The sequence below is a fragment of the Delphinapterus leucas genome, chromosome 2 (genome assembly GCF_059928025.1).
Source record: "Delphinapterus leucas isolate spDelLeu-1000000601 "Yukka" chromosome 2, BTC_Dleu_Yukka2, whole genome shotgun sequence".
NCBI classification, from domain to species: domain Eukaryota; kingdom Metazoa; phylum Chordata; class Mammalia; order Artiodactyla; family Monodontidae; genus Delphinapterus; species Delphinapterus leucas.
In genome coordinates this window covers 17,539,885-17,566,851 of record NC_143130.1, presented here as the reverse complement: position 1 = coordinate 17,566,851, position 26,967 = coordinate 17,539,885, and the positions used below count along the sequence as shown (strand labels likewise).

Below are 26,967 nucleotides of genomic sequence, written 5' to 3'. Positions count from 1 at the left end.
AAATTAAGATGTAAATCATGGCTATGTCTTACTGATATGAACAAAGCTATCTGAAATGATAATTTTTGAGCATCCATGACATTACCTTGACAATCTAGAATGAATATAACATCGTTTATCCTATCTATCTTCTTAGAACTACATGAAATAATAGGTATTTTACAACGTATTTTGAGGAATGTTTCTATATGCAGTTTTTAGGAAAGGCATAGTTTCTCTTGTTCCAACTTGTGCTAATTTTACAGGATTCAAGCGAAAACTCGAGAATTTAGGGAGCGACAGGCTCGGGAGCGTGACTATGCTGAAATCCAAGATTTTCATCGGACATTTGGCTGTGATGATGAGTTGATGTACGGGGGAATTTCTTCCTATGAAGGTTCCATGGCTCTCAGCACCAGACCCCAGAGCCCGAGAGAAGGGCATATGATGGATGCTTTGTACGCCCAAGTGAAGAAGCCGCGGAATTCCAAACCTTTACCTGCAGACAGGTAGGCTCCTGGAGCAGTCAAGGTATTGCTTCCAAATCAACTTTTATATAGTTGTGACAAGGGAGTAGATTGTTCATCAATTCTCCACAACTAGAACTGCCTTTTATTAATGGCCTTTAAAAAACCCTTGTGTCTAAGAGTATTGAGTTTACACAAATCGAAGCCTAATGGAAGAACAGTAGAGATTTTGATAGCTTGTCTCATGATCCCAAAATATGTCATCTTGTTTTAAAATGGTTTCAGATGGGAGAACTAACCTGTAGTTTATAACTCACATAAGAAGCAAACTTGAAACTATGGTTCTTCTATTTAAGGCATATTTCCTTTTATTGCTAGGGGAACCTCTAGTCGTGGTAGTTAAATAGATGGGCAATGACATGATTTGTTCCAATTATGATTGATTTGGGCCACTTTTTTTTTTTTTTTGGTGACATGATTTCATATCATGAAAGAATTAGTGAATGAGATGTATAGTATAGTCAGTCTTCAAATTGCTTGTTAATAGCCACAGACCACAGGTCTGACTGTGTATATTAGTGTAGCACAGAGGAGTGCAATGCTGACCCTATGTTAATGGTTATATATTTATTTCAAATTTTATCTGAAACAATTTAGAAACAGATCTTCAGCTCCTTCATTTATGTATTCAAGCACCATATAAAGTTTAGTTCATGAAGAAAATAATATTCATTTCTTTTTATTTGAAACACATGCATGCTATCATCATAAACAATACACTCATTCCATCCCATCTTGTAGTGATGTCTTGTAATCATTGCTATATAGTGAAGCTAGGCTTTAAAAATAGTAGGTCTCACTTCAAACTAGTGGTTCTTTAGCACACATCAGATACCTGGAGGGCTTCTTAAAACACAGTTGGATTAACCCTTCCCCAGAATTTTGATTCCGTAGGACTGGAGTGGAGCCTGAGAATTTGCATTTCTAACAAGTTCCCGAGTCTGATGCTGGTGCTATACTTTATGAACCCCTACAAGACTAGAGATGCGTTGGAATTCCTTTGTCTCTAGCGCCCATGCGCTATTTGGCTGCTTTATTTTGCAAGCTATGTTTTAGCTATTTACTTGCAGCTTTTTTTAATAAAGGTTTGCAAAGGCAACAGGTAACCCTCAGGCAAACCCAGATAGAAGCGTTTTTAAGAGTAGCAAAAGGAGAAGCAGATCTTAGGGAAAGCTAGTCAGATTGTTGTTCTGTTCTTTCTTTTTTGTTTGGTTTTGTGTGGTTTTAGGGTTTTAAAAAATTGTTTTATGAAGATCTACTTGGTGTTGATTGTAATGAGTGTGCCTTGTAAGTTGACGTAGGAGGCTTATGGTTTATTTAAACCCCTTTGGTGTTCACTGTGCTTATTATCTAATATGGGTGTATCAGGAGTCAAAGAGGAAGTTTATTAACAGCGAGTGACATTTTCTTAAAAAACTTTTGCTAGGTTTTTGCTGTACTTGTGGAAGCTGTTTGTCAAAGGTCAAATCGCACTTGAAGGCCGTGGATGCCCCATGGAAAGTGTTTTCTTGGGAGAAGACACACCAGCAACACTGGCACTGCCAGTTAGTAACTCCTGGAGGAATTAAAAGAAAATTAGTTAACGTGTTATTGATCATTGATAAAAATATTGATCATTTTCAGCACCTTCCACATCTAGTTGGAAAATCTAAAAGACATTCACATGACTCAGCAATTCCCCCGACAGAGCTGGGAGTCAGAAGGGGTCTCTCCAGCTCCTGGGGTCCAGAAATGGTTGCTTTAAACCCCCGTTTAAACCCCAGTGCCCTACAAGAGCCTAAGCCTCCTGAAGATCTCTGCAGATTTTCAAAAGGCCTTCTGTGTCCAGGGTCCTGACTACTAGGGTCCCCAGCATCCCAGCCTGCAGGCTCAGTTCTGCCCCAAGCTGACCTCAGACTGAAACTCAGCCTCCTAATTCATTTCCATCAAAATCCCACTCAGCAACACGTTCCGAGGAGGCTTTGGTCTTGGGGAGAAGAGCTCAGAATCACATCGTACACATCGGTATGTTCAAAGCCCCTCTCAGCCTCACTCAGGCACATCCCAGACAACTGTGTGTCAGAGATTTTACAGTTCTATGTATTAGTGTCCCAGAAGGGTGATTGGACTACAGACTTTCTAAGACATGTCCACCTCAAGAGAGATATAATTTATTTTTTTAAATGGATCACAGATATTTATGTTTTGTGTTTTTGTAATTATGATTTTTTCAGAGAATAAGCTGTCCATTGAACAATGATTTCACTAATCCAAAAAGTTGGGAATTATGGCACCTGTAAAGTATTTCTTCATCAACCTATAATTGAATTTGCATTTGGTTTGGAAATAATGGCATCACCTCCATTGCCATTTTCTGTCAGAGTAAAAGCTGTAAAAAGAGTGTTTCTCAGACTTGAGTAGCCTAGAGACTCTTTACAAGATGATCTCTTGATACTGCCGCATAGAGTTAAATTGTTTTGATTATAATGTTACTTAAATATGTATAAAAATAAAATAGGGCCAAACTCCTTCTGTTTACGGCCATTATGTAACTATAAAACCAAACATCTTTACAAATTAAATACAAACAAAACAGTAAAACCATTACATTCAAATGAACAACATTAATTTAATGTGGCCAATAATGTTTTTTTAAAATCTAAAGTCTCACACAAATCATGAATACGGTGGTGGATGCTCCGTGCCTGGTTCACTTCAGTTTGTTTGCTCCACAAGCCAAGGGCTGACTCAGTTCAGCCATCACTCTTCTCAGTTAGATTCTGCAGTTCTTTTGCATGTCTGTATCCCATGACCTTTGACCCATGTGCTACATCCACGCATCCTAATGCATGAAGTCCAACCTGCTTCTCTTACCATTAACTCGAGACAGTAAAAGTAGCATTTCTTGGTGCCTCTGTGTCTGTAAACTTAAATTCAGACAGTGAAATAACACATAAGATGATCTAGAATATGCTTCTATTAACTTGCTAAAAAGTTAAATGATGGAAACATAAAACTTGAAACTCCTCAGAGAGAGTTTTTACCCAATAAAGAAACTCCCATCAACTAACTAAATTTCACCCGAGTTTGCCGTTGGTGTCAGATGAACTTTACTGTTCAAATTTTTGGATTCCATGGGAAAATCGCCAGTCCGTTGACAGTCTGAAGCGTAGCCTGAGTCTGTTCTGGGATTTTTATTGTTCAGTAAGAAAGCCATATTCTGAATTTCATTGCTTATAATTTTGATTGATCTAATGGAAATGTGGATCTGGTGGTCCCATGTGGAAATAACCAGGGATAATTTATTAAGTGCTGTGAACTTGATGTCAAAATGGGACACTTTCTCAATTTCCACGTATTATTTATAAAATGCTTTTTTACGATAGCTTCATACTCTGTCTGGCAATATTGTCCACGCCTGTTTAATTGGATTGACACATGAAATATTATCTGACTGTACCCTTTGGCCATTGTTGCTACTATTTATTAATGCCCTTAGTAACATTCTGAGTTTTCATATTGGGTGGATGCCAGAGAAGTCGCCCCTACCCTTCTGTTTTCTATGAATAACAAAGCTCAAACTCACAAAACTGTTGGTGAACTTACTTTTATCCTGCTTATAACCAGAGACCTCAAAGATGCAGCTGTTGTAAATGATCCCTAGTCCTATATCTCTTTGGCTGAGTGTATTTCCTATGTGATTGCTGTGTCTTCTGATGCAGCGCCTCTGTGTTCCCACGTTTCTCCCACCGTGGGAGACACTGCTAGTCGCCTACCCAGCACCTCTTCTCTCCCTCTTCCTTACCTAATAGGATCCCCATTTTGTTCAGGCTGGTAATGTGCCCAGCTTAAAAATTTCAATTTCCCGGGCTCCCTTGCAGTAAGAGGTGACCACGTGACGTTATTCTGATGAATGAGCTAAGTGGGACTCATTTATAGGATCCACAGTCTCAGAGGATGGGACTTTCTGCCAAGCTAGGTTTTTCCTGATGAAAATAGAGCCGACTCAGCTTTTTCCCTTTGCCATTTTCCCTTCTCCCTGCCTGGATTTGGATGGTGCCCTTAGATGGGGCTCATCTAATAAGCCTGAGGATGAAGGCCACATGGAGGAAGAGGGAAGCAGCCTGGTCCCTTGAGCAGTGGCTTCAGTCCCGGAATGCCCACCCTCTGCTCCTGTTACCTGGGAACTGAGCCCTTCCTTACCTAAGTCTCCCTCTCTCAGGGTTCTGTTTCATGCCCAACACCATTCTGAGTTTAGGGAATCATGCACACAAGAGTCCAAGGGAATCATCATCTTCATATCTAGGTTGTCTGCACATTGGAGAACTACCCCCTAGTCAAATCATTGCCACAATATTTTGTGAAATTAAGTAAGAATTGTGAGCTTCTTCAGTGTCATTCAATAATCTCTTCTACCTTTCGTTTTGCTAGCCTCTACTTAAAGAAATGTTATCAATCAAATGTCTGCTAGCATTTATCCTTCTTTTTTTATTGATGTATTTGAAGTATAATTGACATACAATATCGTATTAGTTTTGGGTGTATGACACACTAATTCAACATTTGTACACATTGTGAAATGATCAGTGCAATATATAGTTACCACGTGTCACCATGAAAAGTTAAAAATAATTGTTTCCCTTGTGATGAGAACTTTCAAGATTTGCTCCCTTAGCAGCTTTCAAATTTGCAGTGCAGTGTTACTGACAGCATTTATCATTCTTAACTCTGATATACCACTCTCTCCTACCTCTATCAATAATCCTGTTATAAAATCAGAAACTCTTTTTTTTAAATTTCATTTATTTATTTATTTGGTTGCGCCGGGTCTTAGTTGCAGCACGCGGACTTCTTCGTTGTGGCATGCAAACTCTTAGTTGAGGCATGCATGTGGGATCTAGTTCCCTGACCAGGGATCGATCCCAGGCCCCCTGCATTGGGAGTGCAGAGTCTTGCCCACTGCACCACCAGGGAAGTCCCCTGTTATAAAATCAGAGGCAGCTAAGTGTGATGTCCAAGATACACACTGCCTGACTTTTGTTCTGGGCTCGTCCACCATTAGTGTGAACTCTGTGCTTCATTTTCCTCATCTGTAAAATGGGGATAATAGTGGTACTTACCTCATTAGGCTTGGTGTGGACTAAGTCTGTTAATATCTTCCAAGCACTTAGCACAGTGCCTGGTCCACAGTAAGCACTATTTAGGTGTTTGCTGTTGGTATTATAAGTTGGGAAATGGGCACTTACTCTCAGGAAAGGACAGCATCCCCACCTGGATACAGAAACAATTAAGGAATGAAAATAGAATGAACAAAGATGGTTTTATTCCTTATACTTAACATACATAAAAAAGTGTGGGGATGCAGTTCTCTGATGCCCACAGTTCAGTCATCAAGTAGGTTGGTCATTAAGTATTCTCCATAAATCACATCATATCATGAACCATTTCTCTTTAAATTAGGACTTATTGAGTTCAGTGTGAGGCATACCAGATTGCTTCTATAGTATAAATACTTGGAAGAAAAAGTAGATGGTGGGTACTGAAAAAATGCCTTATTTGAGAATGAGTTAGGGGGATAGTGGTGTCAGGACATGAGTCATCAATTTCAGTCTGTTTTTTGCGAATTTGAAGGTATTCGTTTTGTACTTTCCTGGAAGTCTTTGAAGATCTTCCTGTTTTACTTTCAGGAAAGTTTTGCTGATTCCAAGCTTCAGTGCTCCATAGAGATATGGAGGCTTGGACTTCTCAAACCTTGGCGAAAATGTTGACATTGCTCTTTACATCAGATTGTCTTCTGGTGGGCCAGGCAGGTAGGGATCATGCTCTTAAGAATTATGAAAGCCTGCATTCTAGAACAGTGATCTTTCAAATTTTGGCATGTATATCAAGAACGTGGAGTGCTTCTCGCCAGTGTTGACCTCCACCCATTGGTATCCTGATGCAGTAGATCTGGCTGGGGACTGAGAACTCACATTTTCAACAAGCACCTCAGTTGACTAATGCAGTTGGTCCATCCACCCTTTGAACAGTACTATTCTTGGGCTAATCAAAAACGAACTGGAACTCCCATTATCGGTTAGTTTAGTAAGGTCATTTACAGTGAAGAGGTGAAATAATTTATAATTTCCATATTGGGTACAGCTTTAACTGGGCATTCATAAATGCCTATTTTTCACCTATGACCAGATCATCATTTTATTCAAAAGGTCAGCCTGCAGGTGTGTTATTCATAAACTTTATTCAGTGTTTCTTGACACTTACCAAAAAGTTTCTTTTCATGTAAATTATACAATTTCAATTCAAAATTTCGTGTGCTTTGAATTCTAGCAAAGAATTGATGGAATGTCGGTCGATAATGTTTTTTATTTATTTGAGGACACGATGCAATTCATATTTTTATAGTCAGATCCCAGAATCTGTAGTTAAAAACTCCACAGAAAGACAGCTCTAATGGACATTTGCTGACTGTCACCATGCAATCATTTGCCACGAAGAGAGCATTGTCCTCAAATATAATTGAAATAAAACAGTTACTGCGCTGCAGTAAATCTAAACAGCAGGAAAATAGTAGGCTAGACTCCCTCAGCTTGCTGAGGACACCTTAATGGAAACATAAATACTATAATCATATGCTTTTTGCATGCATTTTACGACTAAAGAGAAAATGCCGATTTTAAAAGAAAAGACCTCTGTGAACTTGTTTTTTCCCCCATTAAAAACCGGAAGCCAGTTGTGTCAAAAGGAAGTCTGGCAAACACAGAACAAAACTAATTTTCTTAGCTACAGGCTGTTATTAAACAAGTGCTCTTTTTAAAAGGTTGGGTTGTATAACAAAGTTGTATTTACTATTCAAAAAGTCAAATACAATTTTATTTACTTACATTTACTTAGTTATTTTTTTTTTTAATCTCGGCTTTTCTTGAGATGTGAGAAAGTAATTTTCAAATGGAATCCATCTCATTGTAACATGTGTTTTGCACATGTTTTGCTGATGAACGAGCTCCATCCTGGCCCCATCTAAGTGTCCCCACTACACGTCTCTGACCTTGGCCAGCTCCATCCACCTCCTCTGTCTGTGCCCAGACCACCTCTCTCTCCCTGCTTGCTGAGGATGGGTTTTCGTTCTTCTTGGCCGGCCGTGGGAACACTCTTCTGGATCCCAGCCCCACCCCTGCAAGGAGCCTGCTCCTCAGGCCCCCCTCCTGGTCCCTTCTTAGCCTGTGTGTCTCTGCTGTCACTTCTGCGTAGCTGGTAAGCATGATGTCTTGATCATGCTGTTTAAAAAAAAAAAAAATTGTTTTTTAACCTCTGGCTATTCTCTGCCCTATTTTTCCTCTTCACTTCTAATCCAGACTTCTTGAAAGATTAACCTAGGATTGATAGAGACTGCTGTTTCTTTTCTACATCTTGTTCACTCCATGTGGTAGGCATAATAATGGTCCCCCAAAGATGCCCCTGCCCTTGTCCCTGGAACCTGTAAATATGTTACTTCATGCAAGAAAAAGGACGCTGCAGATCTGATTACGTTAAAGATCTTAAAATGGGGACGTTTCCCTGGATTCTCCAGATGGGCCCAGTGGATCATAAGTGAAGGAGGTGGGAGAGTCAAAGTTGGAGAGAGACTTGAAGATGTAGGCTGTTAAAAAAGGAAATCCTGCAATAGGCAACAACATAAATGAGCCTTGAGGATGTTATGCTAAATGAAATAAGTCAATCACAGAAGAAAAAATACTGCATAACTCAAATTTATATGAGGTATCTAAAATAGTCAAACTTAAAGAAGCAAAGAATAGAATCGTAGTTGCCAGGGCTTCGGGAGAGGGAAATGGGGGATTGCTAATATATGGGTATGAAATTTCAGTTATGCAAGATGAAAAGCTTCTTGAGATCTGCTATACAACATTGTGCCCATAGATCAAAACACTGTATTGAATGCTGGTTGAAATGTAAATTGAAAATTTGTTGAGAAGGAAGATCTCATGTTAAGCGTTCTTACCACAATAAAGTTTTGAAATGTGCAAAAAAAAAAAAAACCAAGAAAAGATGCTGGCTGCTGCTGTGAAGACAGGAAGGAGCCTTGAGCCCAGGAGGGCAGTGGATTCTAGAAGCTGGTAAAAGCCAGAAAGCAGATTCTCCTCTAGAGCCTCCAGAGGGAACCAGCCCTGCTAGCACCTTGGTTTAAGCCCAGTGAAACCAATTTCAGACTTCTGACCTCCAGCACCCAAATATGATAAATTGTAGTTATCTTAAGGTAGTAGGTTTGTGGGCATTGGTTCTAGCAGCCATGCTGTGTTAGTTTCCCAGTGGCCTCCTGGACTCCTGGTTTAGTGAACACTTCCGTTCTTTCCCTCTGGGTCACTCTGGCCTCCGTGAAGCTCTCTTCTCTTAGTTTCTATGTACAATACTGCTATCTCTTGCTTCCTCCTTCCTTTCCGACTATTCCTTCACTGTCTCTTTAGAGAGTCTCTTCTATTTGTCCCCTAACTTTGGATCCCCTAAGACAATAGCTCTGGACCACTGCTATTCTCTACACGTTCCTTTTGGGATTTTTTTTTTTTTTTGAATTAACACCTTTAATAAAAGAAGACAATTTCAGCTCTTAGAAAAACAATATTAATGTCAGTACTTGTAATGAATAACTCATCCTATTTACATATTATGAATTTTAAAAAATTTTAATCAAAATTTGCAATGAAGAAGAAATTATAAAATTAATAGTGAAGGCCATTTTCTTTTTTTTTAATTTTATTTAATTTATTTTTTTCATACAGCAGGTCTTTATTAGTCATCAGTTTTATGCACATCACTGTATACATGTCAATCCCAATCTCCCAATTCAACCCACCCCCACCCCCACCCCCTGCCGCTTTCCCCCCTTGGTGTCCATACGTTTGTCCTCTACATCTGTGTCTCAATTTCTGCCCTGCAAACCGGTTCACCTGTACCATTTTTCTAGGTTCCACATATATGCGTTATATACGATATTTGTTTTTCTCTTTCTGACTTACTTCACTCTATGACAGACTCTAGATCCATCCACGTCTCTAAAAATGACCCAGTTTCATTCCTTTTTATGGCTGAGTAATATTCCATTGTATATATGTACCACATCTTCCTTATCCATTTGTCTGTCGATGGGCATTTAATTGCTTCCATGATCTGGCTATTGTAAATAGTGTTGCAATGAACATTGGGGTGCATGTGTCTTTTTGAGTTATGGTTTTCTCTGAGTATATGCCCAGTAGTGGGATTGCTGGGTCATATGGTAATTCTATTTTTAGCTTCTTAAGGAACTTCCATACTGTTCTCCATAGTGGCTGTATCAATTTACATTCCCACCAACAGTGCAAGAGGGTTCCCTTTTCTCCACACCCTCTCCAGCATTTGTTGTTTGTAGATTTTCTGATGATGCCCATTCTAACTGGTGTGAGGTGATACCTCATTGTAGTTTTGATTTGCATTTCTCTAATAATTAGTGATGTTGAGCAGCTTTTCATGTGCTTCTTGGCCATCTGTATGTTTTCTTTGGAGAAATGTCTATTTAGGTCTTCTGCCCATTTTTGGATTGGGTTCTTTGTTTTTTTAATATTGAGCTGCATGAGCTATTTATATATTTTGGAGATTAATCCTTTGTCCGTTGATTCGTTTGCAAATATTTTCCCCATTCTGAGGGTTGTCTTTTTGTCTTGTTTATGGTTTCCTTTGCTGTGCAAAAGCTTTTAAGTTTCATTAGGTCCCATTTGCTTTTTTTTGTTTCTATTTCCATTACTTTAGGAGGTGGATCAAAAAAGACCTTGCTGTGATTTATGTCAAAGAGTGTTCTTCCTATGCTTTCCTCTAAGAGTTTTATAGTGTCCAGTCTTAGATTTAGGTCTCTAATCCATTTTGAGTTTATTTTTGTGTATGGTGAAAGGGAATGTTCTAATTTCATTCTTTTACATGTAGCTGTCCAGTTTTCCCAGCACCACTTATTGAAGAGACTCTCTTTTCTCCATTGTATATCCTTGCCTCCTGTGTCATAGACTAGTTGACCATAGGTGCGTGGGTTTATCTCTGGGCTTTCTATCTTGTTCCACTGATCTATGTTTCTGGTTTTGTGCCAGTACCATATTATCTTGATTACTGTAGCTTTGTAGTATAGTCTGAAGTCAGGGAGTCTGATTCCTCCAGCTCTGTTTTTTTCCCTCAAGACTGCTTTGGCTATTCAGGGTCTTTTGTGTCTCCATACAAATTTTAAGATTTTTTGTTCTAGTTCTGTAAAAAATGCCATTGGTAATTTGATAGGGATTGCCCTGAATCTGTATATTGCTCTGGGTAGTATAGTCATTTTCACAATATTGATTCTTCCAATCCAAGAACATGGTATATCTCTCCATCTGTTGGTATCATCTTTAATTTCTTACATCAGTGTCTTATAGTTTTCTGCATACAGGTCTTTTTTCTCTCTAGGTAGGTTTATTCCTAGGTATTTTATTCTTTTTGTTGCAGTGGTAAATGGGAGTGTTTCCTTAATTTCTCTTTCAGATTTTTCATCATTAGTGTATAGGAATGCACGAGATTTCTGTGCATTAATTTTGTATCCTGCAACTTTACCAAATTCATTGATTAGCTCTAGTAGTTTTCTGGTGGCATCTTTAGGACTCTCTATGTATAGTATCATGTCATCTGCAAACAGTGACAGTTTTACTTCTTCTTTTCCAATTTGTATTCCTTTTATTTCTTTTTCTTCTCTGATTGCCGTGGCTAGGACTTCCAAAACTATGTTGAATAATAGTGGTGAGAGTGGACATCCTTTTCTTTTTCCTGATCTTAGAGGAAATGCTTTCAGTTTTTCACCATTGAGAATAATGTTTGCTGTGGGTTTGTCATATATGGCCTTTATTATGTTGAGGTAGGTTCCTTCTATGCCCACTTTCTGGGGAGTTTTTATCATATGTGGGTGTTGAATTTTGTCAAAAGCTTTTTCTGCCTCTGTTGAGATGATCATATGACTTTTATTCTTCAATTTGTTTTTATGGTTTATCACATTGATTGATTTATGTAAACTGAAGAGTCCTTGCATCCCTGGGATAAATCCCACTTGATCATGGTGTATGATCCTTTTAATGTGTTGTTGGATTCTGTTTGCTAGTATGTTGTTGACGACTTTTGCATGTATATTCATCAGTGATATTGGTCTGTAGTTTTCTTTTTTTGTAGTATCTTTGTCTGGTTTTGGTATCAGGGTGATGGTGGCCTCATAGAATGCGTTTGGGAGTGTTCCTTCCTCCGCAATGTTTTGGAAGAGTTTGAGAAGGATGGGTGTTAGCTCTTCTCTAAATGTTTGATAGAATTCACCTGTGAAGCCATCTGGTCCTGGACTTTTGTTTGTTGGAAGCTTTTTAATCACAGTTTCAATTTCATTACTTGTGATTGGCCTGCTCATATTTTCGATTTCTTCCTGATTCAGTCTTGGAAGGTTATACCTTTCTAAGAATTAGTGCATTTCTTCCAGGTTGTCCATTTTATTGGCATAGAGTTGCTTGTAGTAGTCTCTTAGGATGCTTTGTATTTCTGCAGTGTCTGTTGTAACTTCTTTTTCATTTCTAATTTTATTGATTTGAGTCCTCTCCCTCTTTTTCTTGATGAGTCTGGCCAATGGTTTATCAATTTTGTTAATCTTCTCAGAGAACCAGCTTTTAGTTTGATTGATCTTTGCTATTGTTTTATTTGTTTCTATTTCATTTATTTCTGCTCTGATCTTAATGATTTCTTTCCTTCTGCTAACTTTGGGTTTTGTTTGTTCTTCTTTCTCTAGTTCCTTTAGGTGTAAGGTTAGATTGTTTGAGATTTTTCTTGTTTCTTGAGGAAGGCTTGTATAGCTATAAACTTCCCTCTTACAACTGCATTTGCTGCATCCCATAGGTTTTGGGTTGTTGTGTTTTCATTTCATTTCTTTTCTTTTCAGTTATGCATTGCCATTTGTTTCTAGGTATTTTTTGATTTCCTCTTTGATTTCTTCAGTAATCTCTTGGTTATTTAGTAAAATATTGTTTAGCCTCCATGTGCTTGTGGTTTTTACGTTTTTTTCTCTGTAATTCATTTCTAATCTCATAGCGTTGTGGTCAGAAAAGATGCTTCATATGATTTCAGTTTTCTTAAATTTACTGAGGCTTGATTTGTGACCCAAGATGTACTCTATCCTGGAGAATGTTCCGTGCGCACTTGAGAAGAAAGTGTAATCTGCTGTTTTTGGATGGAATGTCCTATAAATATCAATTAAATCTATCTGGTCTATTGTGTCATTCAAAGCCTCTGTTTCCTTATTTATTTTCATTTTGGATGATCTGTCCATTGGTGTAAGTGAGGAGTTAAAGTCCCCCACTATCATTGTGTTACTGTCGATTTCCTCTTTTATAGCTGTTAGCAGTTGCCTTATGTATTGAGGTGCTCCTATGTTGGGTGCATATAGATTTATAATTGTTATATCTTCTTCTTGGATTGATCCCTTGATCATTATGTAGTGTCCTTCCTTGTCTCTTGTAACATTCTTTATTTTAAAGTCTATTTTATCTGATATGAGTATTGCTACTCCAGCTTTCTTTTGATTTCCATTTGCATGGAATATCTTTTTCCATCCCCTCACTTTCAGTCTGTATGTGTCCCTCGGTCTGAAGTGGGCCTCTTGTAGACAGCATATAGGTGGGTCTTGTTTTTGTATCCATTCAGCAAGCCTGTGTCTTTTGGTTGGAGCATTTAATCCATTCACATTTAAGGTAATTATTGATATGTATGTTCCTATGACCATTTTCTTAATTGTTTTGGGTTTGTTTTTCTAGGTCCTTTTCTTCTCTTGTGTTTCCCACTTAGAGAAGTTCCTTTAGCATTTGTTGTAGAGCTGGTTTGGTGGTGCTGAGTTCTTTTAGCTTTTGCTTGTCTGCAAAGCTTTTGATTTCTCCATTGATCTGAATGAGACCCTTGCTGGGTAGAGTAATCTTTGTTGTAAGTTCTTCCCTTTCATCACTTTAAGTATATCATGCCACTCCCTTCTGGCTTGTAGAGTTTCTGCTGAGAAATCAGCTGTTAACCTTATGGGAGTTCCCTTGCTGCTTTCAATAATTTTTCTTTGTCTTTAATTTTTGGCAGTTTGATTACTATGTGTCTTGGTGTGTTTTTCCTTGGGTTTATCCTGTATGGGACTCTCTGTGCTTCCTGGACTTGGCTGGCTATTTCCTTTCCCATGTTAGGGAAGTTTTCAACTATAATCTTTTCACATATTTTCACGGGTCCTTTCTCTCTCCCTTCTCTTTCTGGGACCCCTATAATGCGAATGTTGTTGCCTTTAATGTTGTCCCAGAGGTCTCTTAGGCTGTCTTCATTTCTTTTCATTCTTTTTTCTTTATTCTGTTCCACAGCAGTGAATTCCACCATTCTGTCTTCCGGGTCACTTATCCATTCTTCTGCCTCAGTTATTCTGCTATTGATTCCTTCTAGTGTATTTTTCTTTTCAGTTATTGTATTGTTCATCTCTGTTTGTTCTTTAATTCTTCTAAGTCTTTGTTGAACATTTCTTGCATCTTCTAGATCTTTGCCTCCATTCATTTTCCGAGGTCCTGGATCATCTTCACTATCATTATTCTGAATTCTTTTTCTGGAAGGTTGCCTATCTCCACTTCATTTAGTTGTTTTTCTGGGGTTTTATCTTGTTCCTTCATCTGCTACATAGCCCTCTGCCTTTTCATCTTGTCTGTCTCAGTGAATGTGGGTTTTGTTCCACAGGCTGCAGGATTGTCGTTCTTCTTGCTTTTGCTCTGTGCCCTCTGGTGGATGAGGCTATCTTAGAGGCTTGTGCACGTTCCCTGATGGGAGGAACTGGGGGTGGGTAGAGCTGACTTTTGCTCTGGTGGGCAGAGCTCAGTAAAACTTTAATCCGCTTGACTGCTGTTGGGTGGGTCTGGGTTCCCTTCCTGTTGGTTGTTTGGCCTGAGGCAACCCAACACTGGAGCCTACTTGGGCTCTTTGGTGGGGCTAATGGTGGACTCTGGGAGGGCTCACGCCAAGGAGTACTTCCCAGAACTTCTCCTGCCAGTGTCCTTGTCCCTTGGTGAGCCACATCTTCCGCCCGCCTCTGCAGGAGACCCTCCAACACTAGCAGGTAGGTCTGGTTCAGTCTCCTATGGGGTCACTGCTCCTTCCCCTGGGTCCCAATGCGCACACTACTTTGTGTGTGCCCTCCAAGAGTGGAATCTCTGTTTCCCCCAGTCCTGTCAAAGTTCTGCAATCAAATCCCACTAGCCTTCAAAGTCTGATTCTCTAGGAATTCCTCCTCCCGTTGCTGGACCCCCAGGTTGGGAAGCCTGACGTGGGGCTCAGAACCTTCACTCCAGTGGGTGGACTTCGGTGGTATAAGTGTTCTCCAGTCTTTGAGTCACCCACCCAGCAGTTATGGGATTTGATTTTACTGTGATTGCGCCCCTCCTACCGTCTCATTGTGGCTTCTCCTTTGTCTTTGGATGTCGGGTATCTTTTGTGGCGAGTTCCAGTGTCTTCCTGTCGATGACTGCCAGCAGCTAGTTGTGATTCTGGTGTTCTCGCAAGAGGGAGTGAGAGCACGTGCTTCTACTCCGCCATCTTGGTTCCTAATCTCTCCTTTTGGTTTTAATTGCTATGACGCACTGGTGATGCACAGTCTGCGCTAGCCCAGCCCTCTCTGTAAGCCCCAGGTTCTTGGAGCTAGCTACCAACACATGCTTCCTGTGCCTCCCAGGCACCTGAACCCAACCCATCCAAAATGAAATTCATTGTTTCTCAGTCCAGATCTCCTCTAGTATCATCAGCCTAGTCTCAGAGCATGTCGTCACCACCCACACATTTACTCTAGAGCAAGCCTTTCTTCTGCAGCCAGCCTCCCTCCCCAGACATCAGTCAGTGACAAAGGCCTACCAATTTGACATCCCAAATAATTCCAAACCCTTTCTCTCCTTCTGTTCCGGTACACATGGAAGCTGCCAGTAATCTTGTAACTCTTCCCCCAGCCTCCAGTCTTGTTATTCTCAAATCCCTACTTCACCCCATACCTGGAGTTTTCTATCTCAAATTAAAATCTGACATCTCGTTCTCTTGCTTAAAATTATTCTGTGGCTGTTTATCATCTCCAAGGTACAGTCCAAGCCCTCAGTTCTTGGCCCTAAGACCTCCTGTTTCAGCCTCATCCCTAATAATGTCAGGCTGTGTCATATTGGCTCACATCATACTTTCCTAATAGAGGATCAGTCTCAAAGTATAAGTCCAACTTCATCTAATACATGGATGAATTAAGTGGCTCTTTGGTGTTATCTGTTCTGCAAATGTTAAATTTTGGTGAGTAAAAACAAGCCATCACCATTCATTAAGCTATTCTAATATAGTTAGAGATGCATCAATTAAATTAAAGGCTGAGGTGACATAAACAGCCCAACAACTGAAATCTCAAAAGTAATGAAGCCATAAATAAGGTCATGGCTAATTTTAAAGACTTCTTTTTTAATTCTTTTTGTTGATTAACATTGCCTGAAACCACAATTTATTTGGAGAAGTAATGCGTAAAGGGGGTTGTTTATTTATATATTTATTTTAGCCTTAGAGAAAGTTTAAATATTCTGCAGAAGTATCAGGATAAGAGGAAACTATTTTAGACCTTGGTACCTATCAGGCAAATAGTCCTCCAGCAGAGCGTGTTTGTTTTGTTTTAATGTCTTTCCCTCTGCAAGGCACTGAACTTTGGGGTCTTTGATGATGAGCTGGCCACACTGGTGGAAATTCCCTTTAGCTCCTTGGCATTTCATTTGATTTTAGCCTTCAAACAGAAGCACTAAGATCCTGCTTTACATGCAGCTCAGCACAGTAACTCATCTTTTCATTTTGACCAACTGCTTGGTTCTTCTGTCCTTTAGACTGTCCGAACCTGTGGATTCAAGTGCCAGTCTTATTGGTATTTAGTGGTCTTAGGTTGGTGTTTTTTTCCTTCTTGCTCTTGCACCAGGATAGAATATCAATCAACTCAATATAAATTCATGAGGATTTATGTGAAGCCCTGTTGTGAGATGCATTTTCAACTTCTTGGGAGACTTATCAAGATCTGAATCCAAAATCCATTTTAAAATTAACTTCCCAGATGTTCTAGAGCTTTTCCTTGGGCACCCCCGCCCTCAGTGTGGATAACTGTTTGATTATTCTTTGTTTGCCGTTTCATCCCTCTCCTTCCTTTAGTGTGCCATTGGTTGACTTTGTGTAACTTTGTGTAAGCAGTAGTTGATTAAAAATGGTGTTTGTTGTCTTTTCCAATCAAGGAAGTCCTTAGATTCTTCCACTAAAGTAGATGTGTAGATAGAAATGTGAAAATTCCAAAACTTCTGTATTGTCACAGAACAGAAAATGATTAGATAATTCATATACCCTGTGGATCTGTAGTAATTATTAAATAATTAAATATGCATTTAAAATTGCATAAAAGGGACTCAATAAATAGAATGAATAAATATTATTATAAATATACATCTCTGTAAAACAACTTTCTTTTTTTTTTTTTTTTGGGCTGTGTCACATGGCTTGCAGGATCTTAGTTCCCTGACCAGGGATCAAACCCATGCCCCCTGCAATGGAAGCAGAGTCCTAACCATTCGACCACCAGGGAATTCCCCAAAACAAATACTTTTAAAACTATATTTTCTGTATCACTTTATACCTTTCATTATTATTTCTAGTCAATAAACTATACAGGGATTATATCGTTGAATCCTTAGGGATACAGAGTTTTGAAAATACTTGTCCTTGAAACAAAATGCCTTGGGCCCAGGTAAGCATCTCCAAGGTGGTTCCTTTTGGTAGGGCAGGTGGCTCTTTCAGCTTAGCTTTTTTACAAATTAGTTTCGTATAATTTAAAAAGTTAAGCAGATGTTATCGGCAAGAAACTAGCCTTAGCCTGGATTTGCATATCTTTATTGCCCATGTTTTGAGGGAAATTCTTGGTTAGCTCTCAGAGAGGCCTGCCTGGCCCAGGCTCTGGAGATGTAAACCTTCCGTGGGTGGAGGCTGACTGAGCCTGGAGCAAACCAAGGAATAACAGGCCAGTGATCCTGGCTCACATCAAAGCTCAGATTCTCCAAATGAAATGAAGAACATGACATCTCCAGGAGTCTGGAGGATGTCCTGGGTGTGCATGAATCCAAATTAAAGCGGGCTTACTTGGAATGGATCGATAATGTCAATCTGAATAGAGGAGATAGCATAAAGCCTGAATTAAAGGCTCTGTTCAAAGATACCATACTTTGAATTTTAAAGAGCACCCAGCAACTCAGATGAAGGGCTACCAGTGATCCAGGGAGCAAACCTTTAGTTTTTAAACATTATAAATTGTTTTTACTATAGCGGCTGTTATGAATGGAATGTGTCCCCCTAAATTCATATGTTGACATCCTAACCAACAATGTGATGGTATCAGTAGGTGGGACCTTTGGGAGGTAATTAGGTCATGAGGATTAAACCTTCATGAATGGGATTCATGCTCTTATAAGATGAGACAGGAGAGCTTGCTTCCTCTCTCTGCTGTTAGCTATGTGCGGATACAGGAGGGCAGCCATCTGTCAACCAGGAAGAAGGCCTTCACCAGACACTGGGTCTGCTGGCACCTTGATCTTGGACTTCCAGGCCTCTAGAATTGTGAGAAATAAACGTGTGCTGATTAAGCCAAAAAGAAAAAGAAAAAAACAATTGTTTTTATTCTCATTTAGATATATATCCAGTTTGCTTAAATTTTGTTTAGGTGAGACACATTTTTTGATCTCAACACCACTGGAATAGAAAAGGATTATCCTAAATTCCCTTCAAAGAAATCCTCCTAAAATCCCATTTCTACTATAAATGTGTATTAAAAAAAATTTACTAGGGGAAAGACAAATTTCTTCATAGATTTTCAAAAGTTATAAATGGTGGTCTCTAAAATAATTGCAAATTACCTGTCTAAGAAAAATCCTGCTATACTTTCATGCAGACTTCATATAATTCTGGAACTGTGAAAATATATTTAAAAAATAAAAGTATAGTGTTGTCTTTCATGAAGGAAAATGTTTGGCATACTAGAACTTACCGATTATCATGACAAGTCTCTCAAGATAACCTGCATGACCACCAAATACCAGATATCTTTTGGTTCTCTTCTCTGGTCTCTGCTTTGATACTTAATGATGGGTCATTCAATGCCAGGTATGAAGTTTGAAAAGCAATAGTTGCTTTGTCTTTTGAAGGTTGAATAATCAATTGGACCGCGTCAGGCATGTAGGCAGAGAAGTGGTAAAGTAAAATGTTCACTCCAAGTTTGCTTTAAATTCAGATGGCGCTTAGAATTCTAAAGACCACTGGAAGCAGAGATGGACAGGATGCAGATGGAACTGGGGCTTACTGGGGGACATGGGGTATCTGTGGAACAGGTTACAGACTCCAGAGAGTTCCACAAAACTCCCAGCCATTGTGGATTCGGACAAGGATGGTAACTTCTGGCAGGTGGCACTCCTGTGTCTTGAGGAATGAGGGTTTTCTCTATATTTCACAGTCACATGTGGCCTGTGGAGGAAAGGAGGACCTAGAAATGACTTCGATTCTGTATAATTCTAATTCTGATGCAGGAGAGTTCCAGTTTCGGTTTTGGTTTTGCAAGCTGCATTAGCATGACTTAAAAAATCACCTGCTTTGTGACAGAAACTAAAGCTGAGGATAAATACTTACTTCGAATTATTCTCTTTTCCTTCCATTTCCTTCTTTCCTTTCATCTGGATGTTTAAGCTTTGTGAAATCTTCAAGGGCTGAATCTTTAAGGGCTCTTTGAACAAGCCCCAGATTCTTGTACCTGTTCTTCTTCCAGCCCCCATGGCTGTCCATTCCCCTCCCCAACAATTATTTGGCGGCTGCAGTGTACAGGGATGTGGGAGGTGTCTGGGATACAGAATTGAATGAGAAATTCACCTCCCACTTCCTCTTACTTGGTGTCACGTGACAGACCACGAAACGTATTGTACCCAGAGTGATATGAATTCAATAGGATGCTAAGGAGATTGGCTCAGGTCAGGGAAGGAGGGGCTTCTGAGAGGTGTTGTGCTTGAGCTCCATCCTAAATGGGTCAGCACTATAACATTTATATAATACAGAATGTGAGTAATATAATTATATGTGTATTTATAGAGATTTGACTGATGGTGCAGCCTAGTTGGTTTACGTGCTGGATTTATATGCTCCTGGCAAATATTAAATATGGTCCTTGATTCCCTCCTGCCCCTAAGAGCCAGTGGCAGAACTGTTGTAGCTTTTCTCTGAAAAGCGGTATGGAATATCAGCAAGGAAGGCTTGCCCAGCCCCTAGGGCTCTTGGTATCTTGAACCCTCATGCATGTGGGACACTGAGGGCTGCAGGGTAACAAATGGAGCCGACATGGGAAGAGATGCTGCAGACCTTACTGGGCAGCAACCAGGTGGTTTCTGCGTCACTGCATCACTGCATCACTCAACTGTGAGTGATGTTGACCTCACGGATTAGTTCCAAAGCAGGTTCGTGAGAATAGTAATGTCTTCAATGTAGCATTGGAGGAATCTGAAATTCTAGTTTTGGCCATTTGTGACTCTGAATGACGCGGGATTCGCAATATTGCTACTTCTGCAGGCTTTGCTGGAGCACCGGGGGTACAGTATCTGTTGAGCATCTTCTAGACACAATCTACCTTGCGAAAACAGTTCAGGAAGATGGACAGATCTTGTGGAGTCATCATCTAGTCAACGTTTTCCTTCTAATGTGATTTCTAAGGAATTTTATTTGCCCCTGGGAGAATCCCATTCATCCCTCTTTGTAATGAATGAACCCAAAACATACTACCCCGGTTTCTTTGAAAAATCAGAGCATCTTTGAATTGTCTTGGTTTTACTACAAGATTTCCAGCCTTTGTACTAGATCAAGGCCACCTGGATGTAGGTATAGGGTTGTCCTTGTTGACTGAGGGATTGACAGCCTCCAACAATCCCATCCGCTGATAACTGAAGCAGTGGGTTGATTGATTTGGAAGGGTGGTGATGCCCTGGTGGTTTACTGGGACTTCCTTCACAGCAATTGCATGAGACCATCACTTCTCCACTTGCACATCTAGGCCATTCTTAAAAATGCTTAAAAGTCAAATGACTGTGCCAGTTCCACCCACATGTGTGTACGCAGGGGTGGAAGAGGCTGTGTTCCTGGAGAGATGAGAAAACATGGTGAAAGTAACGATGAGGCTTCCCGTAGGCACTGGTGATAAACTTTGGTGTCTTGGAAGAACCCAGGACTGAGGAAGATACAAGCAGGTCCCTGCCGTCCCCCCATCTCTGTGGGGACATCTCAGTGAGGACAGGCCGGTGGAGCCAGGCTTCACCCTTTCCCGTGGACTGGTGTCCTGCTGGAGCACTCTCTGGGCTGTGCCCCATGCTGGCACTTGGCCAGCACCGTGAGTTTTCTCCTGGGCCATCACTGCCGACAGTGGGAAGGGGGCCACTAGGAAGACGGTTAGTCAGGGAGGGGTAGGTAGGCCAGGTGACAACAAGTCGGTTGTCATTCCAAGCGAATTCTGGGGCATCGCTGGAGGCTCAGGCCTGAGGAGGGAGTGAGTCCCAGGTGCTACCACCTGGAATGCTCTCATGGTCACTTCTATGCCGAGAGCCCACTCCTCTGAGAGACCCAGGCTCTGTCCCCGCAGCAGTGGGGGAGGGGCTTTAGCTGCTACGGGGACACACAAATAATTTAAAATCGCTAATCTCCGCCTGTCCTCCCCTGACCTCCCTCACCACCTTCCCTGCTTTATTTTTCTGACTAGTGCCTGTGACATGATGATATAGCATATTCACACTTGAAAAATTGTGTTTGTCATTCATCTCTAGCAACTAGAATGGAGTTCCATTTTAACGTAGGAGTTTGGGTCTATTTTGTTCATGGCTGTATTCCAAGGCCTGGCACATAGGCATTCAAATATGTTAAATCAAGGCATGAACGAAGAAACCAAACTCCGCAGCAGCACAGAAAAGGCAGCTGTCGGGGTGTAGTGTTGTCAGGACAGCCGGAAGCGTTGCCGGGGTGTAGTGTTGTCAGGACAGCCGGAAGGGTTGTCGGGGTGTAGTGTATGTCAGGACAGCCGGAAGCGTGTGTTTGGGATTTCAGAGAGGGCGTGCTTTAGAAACAAATGTGGAATTTCTATCAGCCAAATGTAGTTAACCGTTTTAATTGTTAAAATCTCTTTTGCTTATGCTAAATCCATGATGCTTACTGGTTTCCTAGAGCTTATGTAATTTTGAGAGAAAGAGAGAGAGTGGGTACCATGCAATGTGATCTGCTAAGAGCGGGTAGGATACAGGTGTGGTTGACGCAGGTCCGGGGCCAGCCTGAGCTCACCTCCCAGCGCCGCCAGTTAGCCTTCTGTGCCTCACTTTCCTGCATAGGTAAAATGGGTATGGCGGTCCTTACCTCATCGGGTTTGTGTGAGGATTGAATGAATGAGTCCATGTAAGGCACTTTGAATACTGCCTGGCACATAGAAGGAGCTCAGGAAGTATTAGTTGCTATTATCATTGTGCTGCCACCCCTACCACCATCAGCAGCAGCATTTGTATTCTTGAGTTCACGGGACATTTAGAAACTAAGAGTTTGCTGCATAAATTGTTTTTGCACGGGTATGATATTGGATGATTCTGTATTTTTTAAAGCATCTTTTGTGTGTAAAACTTTTAGATTTCTCGACTTTTAATTTGGACGCTACAGTTAATGCCTGCAGCTTTTTACATTCTATACCAGGGGTCCCCAGCAGGGCCCGTTAGGACCCCCGGGCCGCACAGCAGGAGGTGAGCAGTGAGCGAGCGAGGGAAGCTTCACCTGCCGCCCGCCATCACTCGCATTACTGTCTGAACCATCCCCCCCACCCCACCCCGCCCCGTTCAGGGAAAAGCTGTCTTCCAGGAAACCGGTCCCTGGTGCCAAAAAGGTTGGGGACCGCTGCTCTATACTGATGCTAAAGGGTGCCTGGCTGAGGACGTTTGATTGATTTCTGTAATTAGGAAGCCACTTAACCTGCAGAAATTTGCTATAGTATTGAAGCTCGAATAGGCACAGATTCATTTATTTCCAAAACAGGAGACTAAGGTGACAAGGGTGATGATATTTGCGGCCATGAATGAAGATGGTGCAGGCTTGGGGCTGCAGTCAGATCCTCCCATGACTTGTGATGTGACGTGTGGGCGATGCCCACCTTTGGAGATACTGTTTGTGCCTCTTCCTTCTGAAGCTGTGGGCTGGAATAATAGAGCCGTTTTCAATAGCTCTGTGATATACTTAAATAAAAACTACCATGTAATTACATAATATTGGTATTATAAATGCCTTGTATTCATTATATGATAATTAAAATAGGGTTCAATATTAATAAGTATGTAGTAGAGCATTATAGATGTTTTATTTATGGTACACAGGAAATGTCCCTTGTGATTTTTTTTTATTTCCAACTTGGAAACGATAAATCAAATATGAAAAGGAGCTAGATTTTTTTTTTATGATATGTCTTTTTCAGGCACACTCGTCCACGTACCTGGCATCAGCTACATACATACCTCACAAAATGAAGTCTGACTATACCCAAGGATAGCTAAATGCCCATCAAGGAGTCAATGAATGCTTTTAAATTGTTTTAATTAGCTAGGTGTGATTTAAAGGTTGCCGAAATCAAAAAGGCTTATTAATTTTTCATCAATAATCACTTACCTTAATATTTCATTAGAACCTGCTGATTTGCAGACCTCCTTCTGGGCTTTGATTCATTATGACTGAAGACATAATTTAACTTTCCCTCTTTTTCTCATTCTGTATGATACTCTTTCATCTCTGAGACACTGTTAAGATGTTTCCAACATTCATGGGGCTGCTAATTGATCCACCCTTTTCTTTTTTTTAAACTGTACTTAAAGCTAAGGGTTCTAGGCTGTGCAAAGCTGTGTGTGTGTGTGTGTGTGTGTGTGTGTGTGTGTGTGTTTAGGCATTTTTCTTTCATCATTTGAATATCTGATAATAACGTGCAAATTTTCTGTTTCCTAAGTTCTGAGAGTAAGGGCTGATTTCCCATATGCAGAAGTCGGGAAGTAAATAGTTCAGGCACCTTCTTAGACTATGCCATCAATCTTCCTCTTCTGAAATTGCCCATTGACTCTGTGACGGATGTCAGCCAGAGACAGCCCATGCGGGGCGTGAGGATCTGATTGGAACCTCTTAAAACCCCAAATTCCAAGCACCTCTCCTTAAATGCATAGAAAATCCTAGGTTTTTTGGAAGTCACTAATCTAAAACATGGAAGAATCCCCAACACAGACTGAGATTCTGACAAGCTATTGCTAGCAATGAAAAAATATATGAATACATGAATAGATAGATATTTTCATTTTTCCAGATTAATTATGGAATACTCTATGTCTGTCGCCTATAGGCATGTTAAACAACTTGTATACATTACATATTATTAACTTTCACCAGCTGTACCAGTTTTGAGGCTGAGCAAAAATTGCTTCATGTTGAGAAATAAAAATTTGTGTGCTTCAAAATTTGGTAAATGTATATGTATTGAAACTTATAAATATTTTCATTGGATGGGAACCTTTTTTTACCTTTTTTAATATTTCCCAGAAAACATAGTGCTGACTTTCCTCAGGTCCCAGATTTCTATTACAGAAATATCTGAAAAACTTAATAAGCCACCAATAAACATATAAATATCTACTAATGGAGAATTAAAATAATGCTTCTGTGTTAGGAGATATTAGCAACCATTAAAAATTAAAAGTCCTGGGCTTCCCTGGTGGCGCAGTGGTTGAGAGTCCGCCTGCCGATGCAGGGGACACGGGTTCGAGCCCTGGTCCGGGAAGATCCCACATGCCGTGGAGCGGCTAGGCCCGTGAGCCATGGCCGCTGAGCCTGCGTGTCCGGTGCCTGTGCTTCACAATGGGAGAGGCTACAACAGTGAGAGGCCCGTGTACCGCAAAAAAAAAAAAAAAAATTAGAAGTCCTTGTTTGCCCAGAGCTACTGTTTACATCTTGCTTAACTGTGGAATGTTTGTTGAAAACCCTTTCGATAAAATAAATACTTTAATATGTTGGAGTTAACATGACTTGCTTTGGGTGAGTATGTAGATTTCAATAATTCTATTCTTTGCATGTGACTCTTCACGATTCTGGGGTGGAGGTTTTGAGGTAGTGTGGACGATGTCTCTTTTCTAGGCTTCTCCTTTACGTCTGTGATCTTCAACCTGCCTGCCCTGCTTTGCAGCCTTTGTTCCTTCTGCACGTGAATGCAGGTCTGAGGAAGCACAGCAGGTGACATTGTCCGCTGATGTGGTTTTAGATTTAGATCTTGGCGCTGCCACTTACTTGGATGTTTGGCAAGTTATTTAACCTCTGTAAGCCTCGTTAAACTCCACTGTATTTAAATTTTTTTGTCCCATTGTTGGACCATATGTCAGCTGTGTCCTGATTTTTATATTTAGAAAATTCATTCTTTATAACCATCCATCATGATCTGTGTTAGCAACTATTGGGGGTAAAAGAGAACTACAGGTCCAGCCTCTGATAGTAATGCTCTTCTAGTCTTTTGGGAGAATAACAGACGGATTTAAATAACACAACCGGTTTTATGGACCATGCTGTTTATTCTAATAGCTAGACCAGAATGGTTTGATTGACTTTTAAAAAATCTGGTATGTTTTTTACCATATGGCCAAGGCCATATCTAGAGTGCCAAGCTAATAAGCCTTCTTTTCTCTGCCAGTGAACCATGAAAGTTGTTAGCAAAGCGTTTTATTTCGAATTGATCCATTTCCCAAGCTCTTGGTGATATAAACACCCATCTTAAGAGATAAGGTGTGGATTATGAAGCATTAGTCATTGGAAATTTGTTGCACCAAAGAGTCATAGGCAACCAGTATGTAAAATGACCCAGAATAGAAGGTACATAGTACGGTTGAGGATGCCTGAAATGTTATAAAACTACCCTAAGTCAGTTGGTTGTGGGTACACAGTACAGATTACGCTCTTTTGAATGGTGTTTGTAACACAGGAAGAATGTAAAATGTGGGAGTTTAGTAATACTTAGCAATAACATGTTTTTTTAGATAGGGTTTAAAGTAGAATGACTTTGTGCTTTCCTCATCTATATAAAGGGCTCAATGTACAAATTCTTCTGAATCATAACCACTAATTCCTGTGTATAGCAATGCAGTAATATAACAGGATTAGGTTGTCTTCTGATCTAATCAATCAATTCTTAAAGAATTCGTGGCTTCCCTAGCTTCCTGGGTACCAGCAGAATATTTGTATCTTTCATTTCTCTCCTCCTTGTTTGTGTTTTCCTTTACATCCTTTAGCATATATACCATATTTAAATCAGCTTTTAAAAAGTCCTTTTGCCTCTAATTCCATCATCACAGCCCTTTCTGGATCTGTTTCTATTGACTGATTTTTCTCCTGGTTCTGGGTCACATTTTCCTCCTCCTTCTTATGTCTAATAATTTTTTCATCGGCTGTCAGACATTTTGAATTTTAGGATGTAGAGGACTGTGTTTTGTTCCTTCCGGTCAGCATTACCGGAAGTCTAGTCCTAAAGTCTAGTCTGGGTGGCATCACTTCTGCCCCCAAAAACCTGACTGCAGAATCAAGTCCAGACTTCTTAGTGTGGCATTCTCCTCCCAGAGAACCATCACGGTCTTAACCCTCTGTATTTGTCCTCGTCAAAACTCTAGTCACTCCGGGCTGTTTCCCATCCCAGAGTACGTCAAGCATTTTCCTGCCTCAGTTCCCATTACAGGTACTTTTTTGTTGTTGTTAAATCAGCCTGGAGCTGATGCATACAGCCCTCTTTATCTCTGTTGTTAAAATCCCAATTCTCCAAATGCCGTCTTTCTGCAATTTAGTACAACTAGTTGGACTAGTTGTACATTTGCAGAGAATTTATAAGTGGGTATGTAGGATGAACGAATGAAGAAATTTTGGCTTCAGGTTGTTTAGTGATTTGATTGATTGATTTAAGAAGATTCCTTTGCCTAGCTTCAGCATGTAAGGAGAATTCAGTTCATAAAAACTAGCTATCTATAACTTTCCAGTAATGTGTCAATGACATGGAACAGAATAGGATTGCTTTACAAATCCATCCTTACAGTATACTTTTTGGCTAGGACTTTTTTCCCCAAAATAACTATAATTCAGTGTTAATAAAGTTGCATATATATTTTTTCTTTGTACATTTCTTAAGCCAGTGATAATGATATGTTCTTCTACTGATAATGCTGGATTCAAGACCAGGAAACAAAGAGCTTAGGTTATTTTGGGACCCTTCAGTATCTCTGTGGTGTCTGTTCTCTTCCTGTGCAGCTATTCAGACACTACTGGCCACTGTGTTTAACTAGGCACAACATTTTGCTGATTTCCTTTG

General features: G+C 40.3%; 1 protein-coding gene across 20 annotated transcripts in view; it reads left to right on the top strand.

Moving 5' to 3' along the window:
- PARD3 (par-3 family cell polarity regulator) overlaps positions 1–26,967 on the top strand; it is a 642,085-nt gene that overhangs the window by 480,829 nt on the left and 134,289 nt on the right. For all 20 annotated transcript variants that reach the window (XM_089906476.1, XM_089906474.1, XM_089906475.1 and 17 more), the window contains one exon: positions 246–488. In XM_089906476.1, the coding sequence (XP_089762602.1) occupies positions 246–488 (243 nt within the window). The remainder of the gene's footprint in view (positions 1–245; positions 489–26,967) is intronic.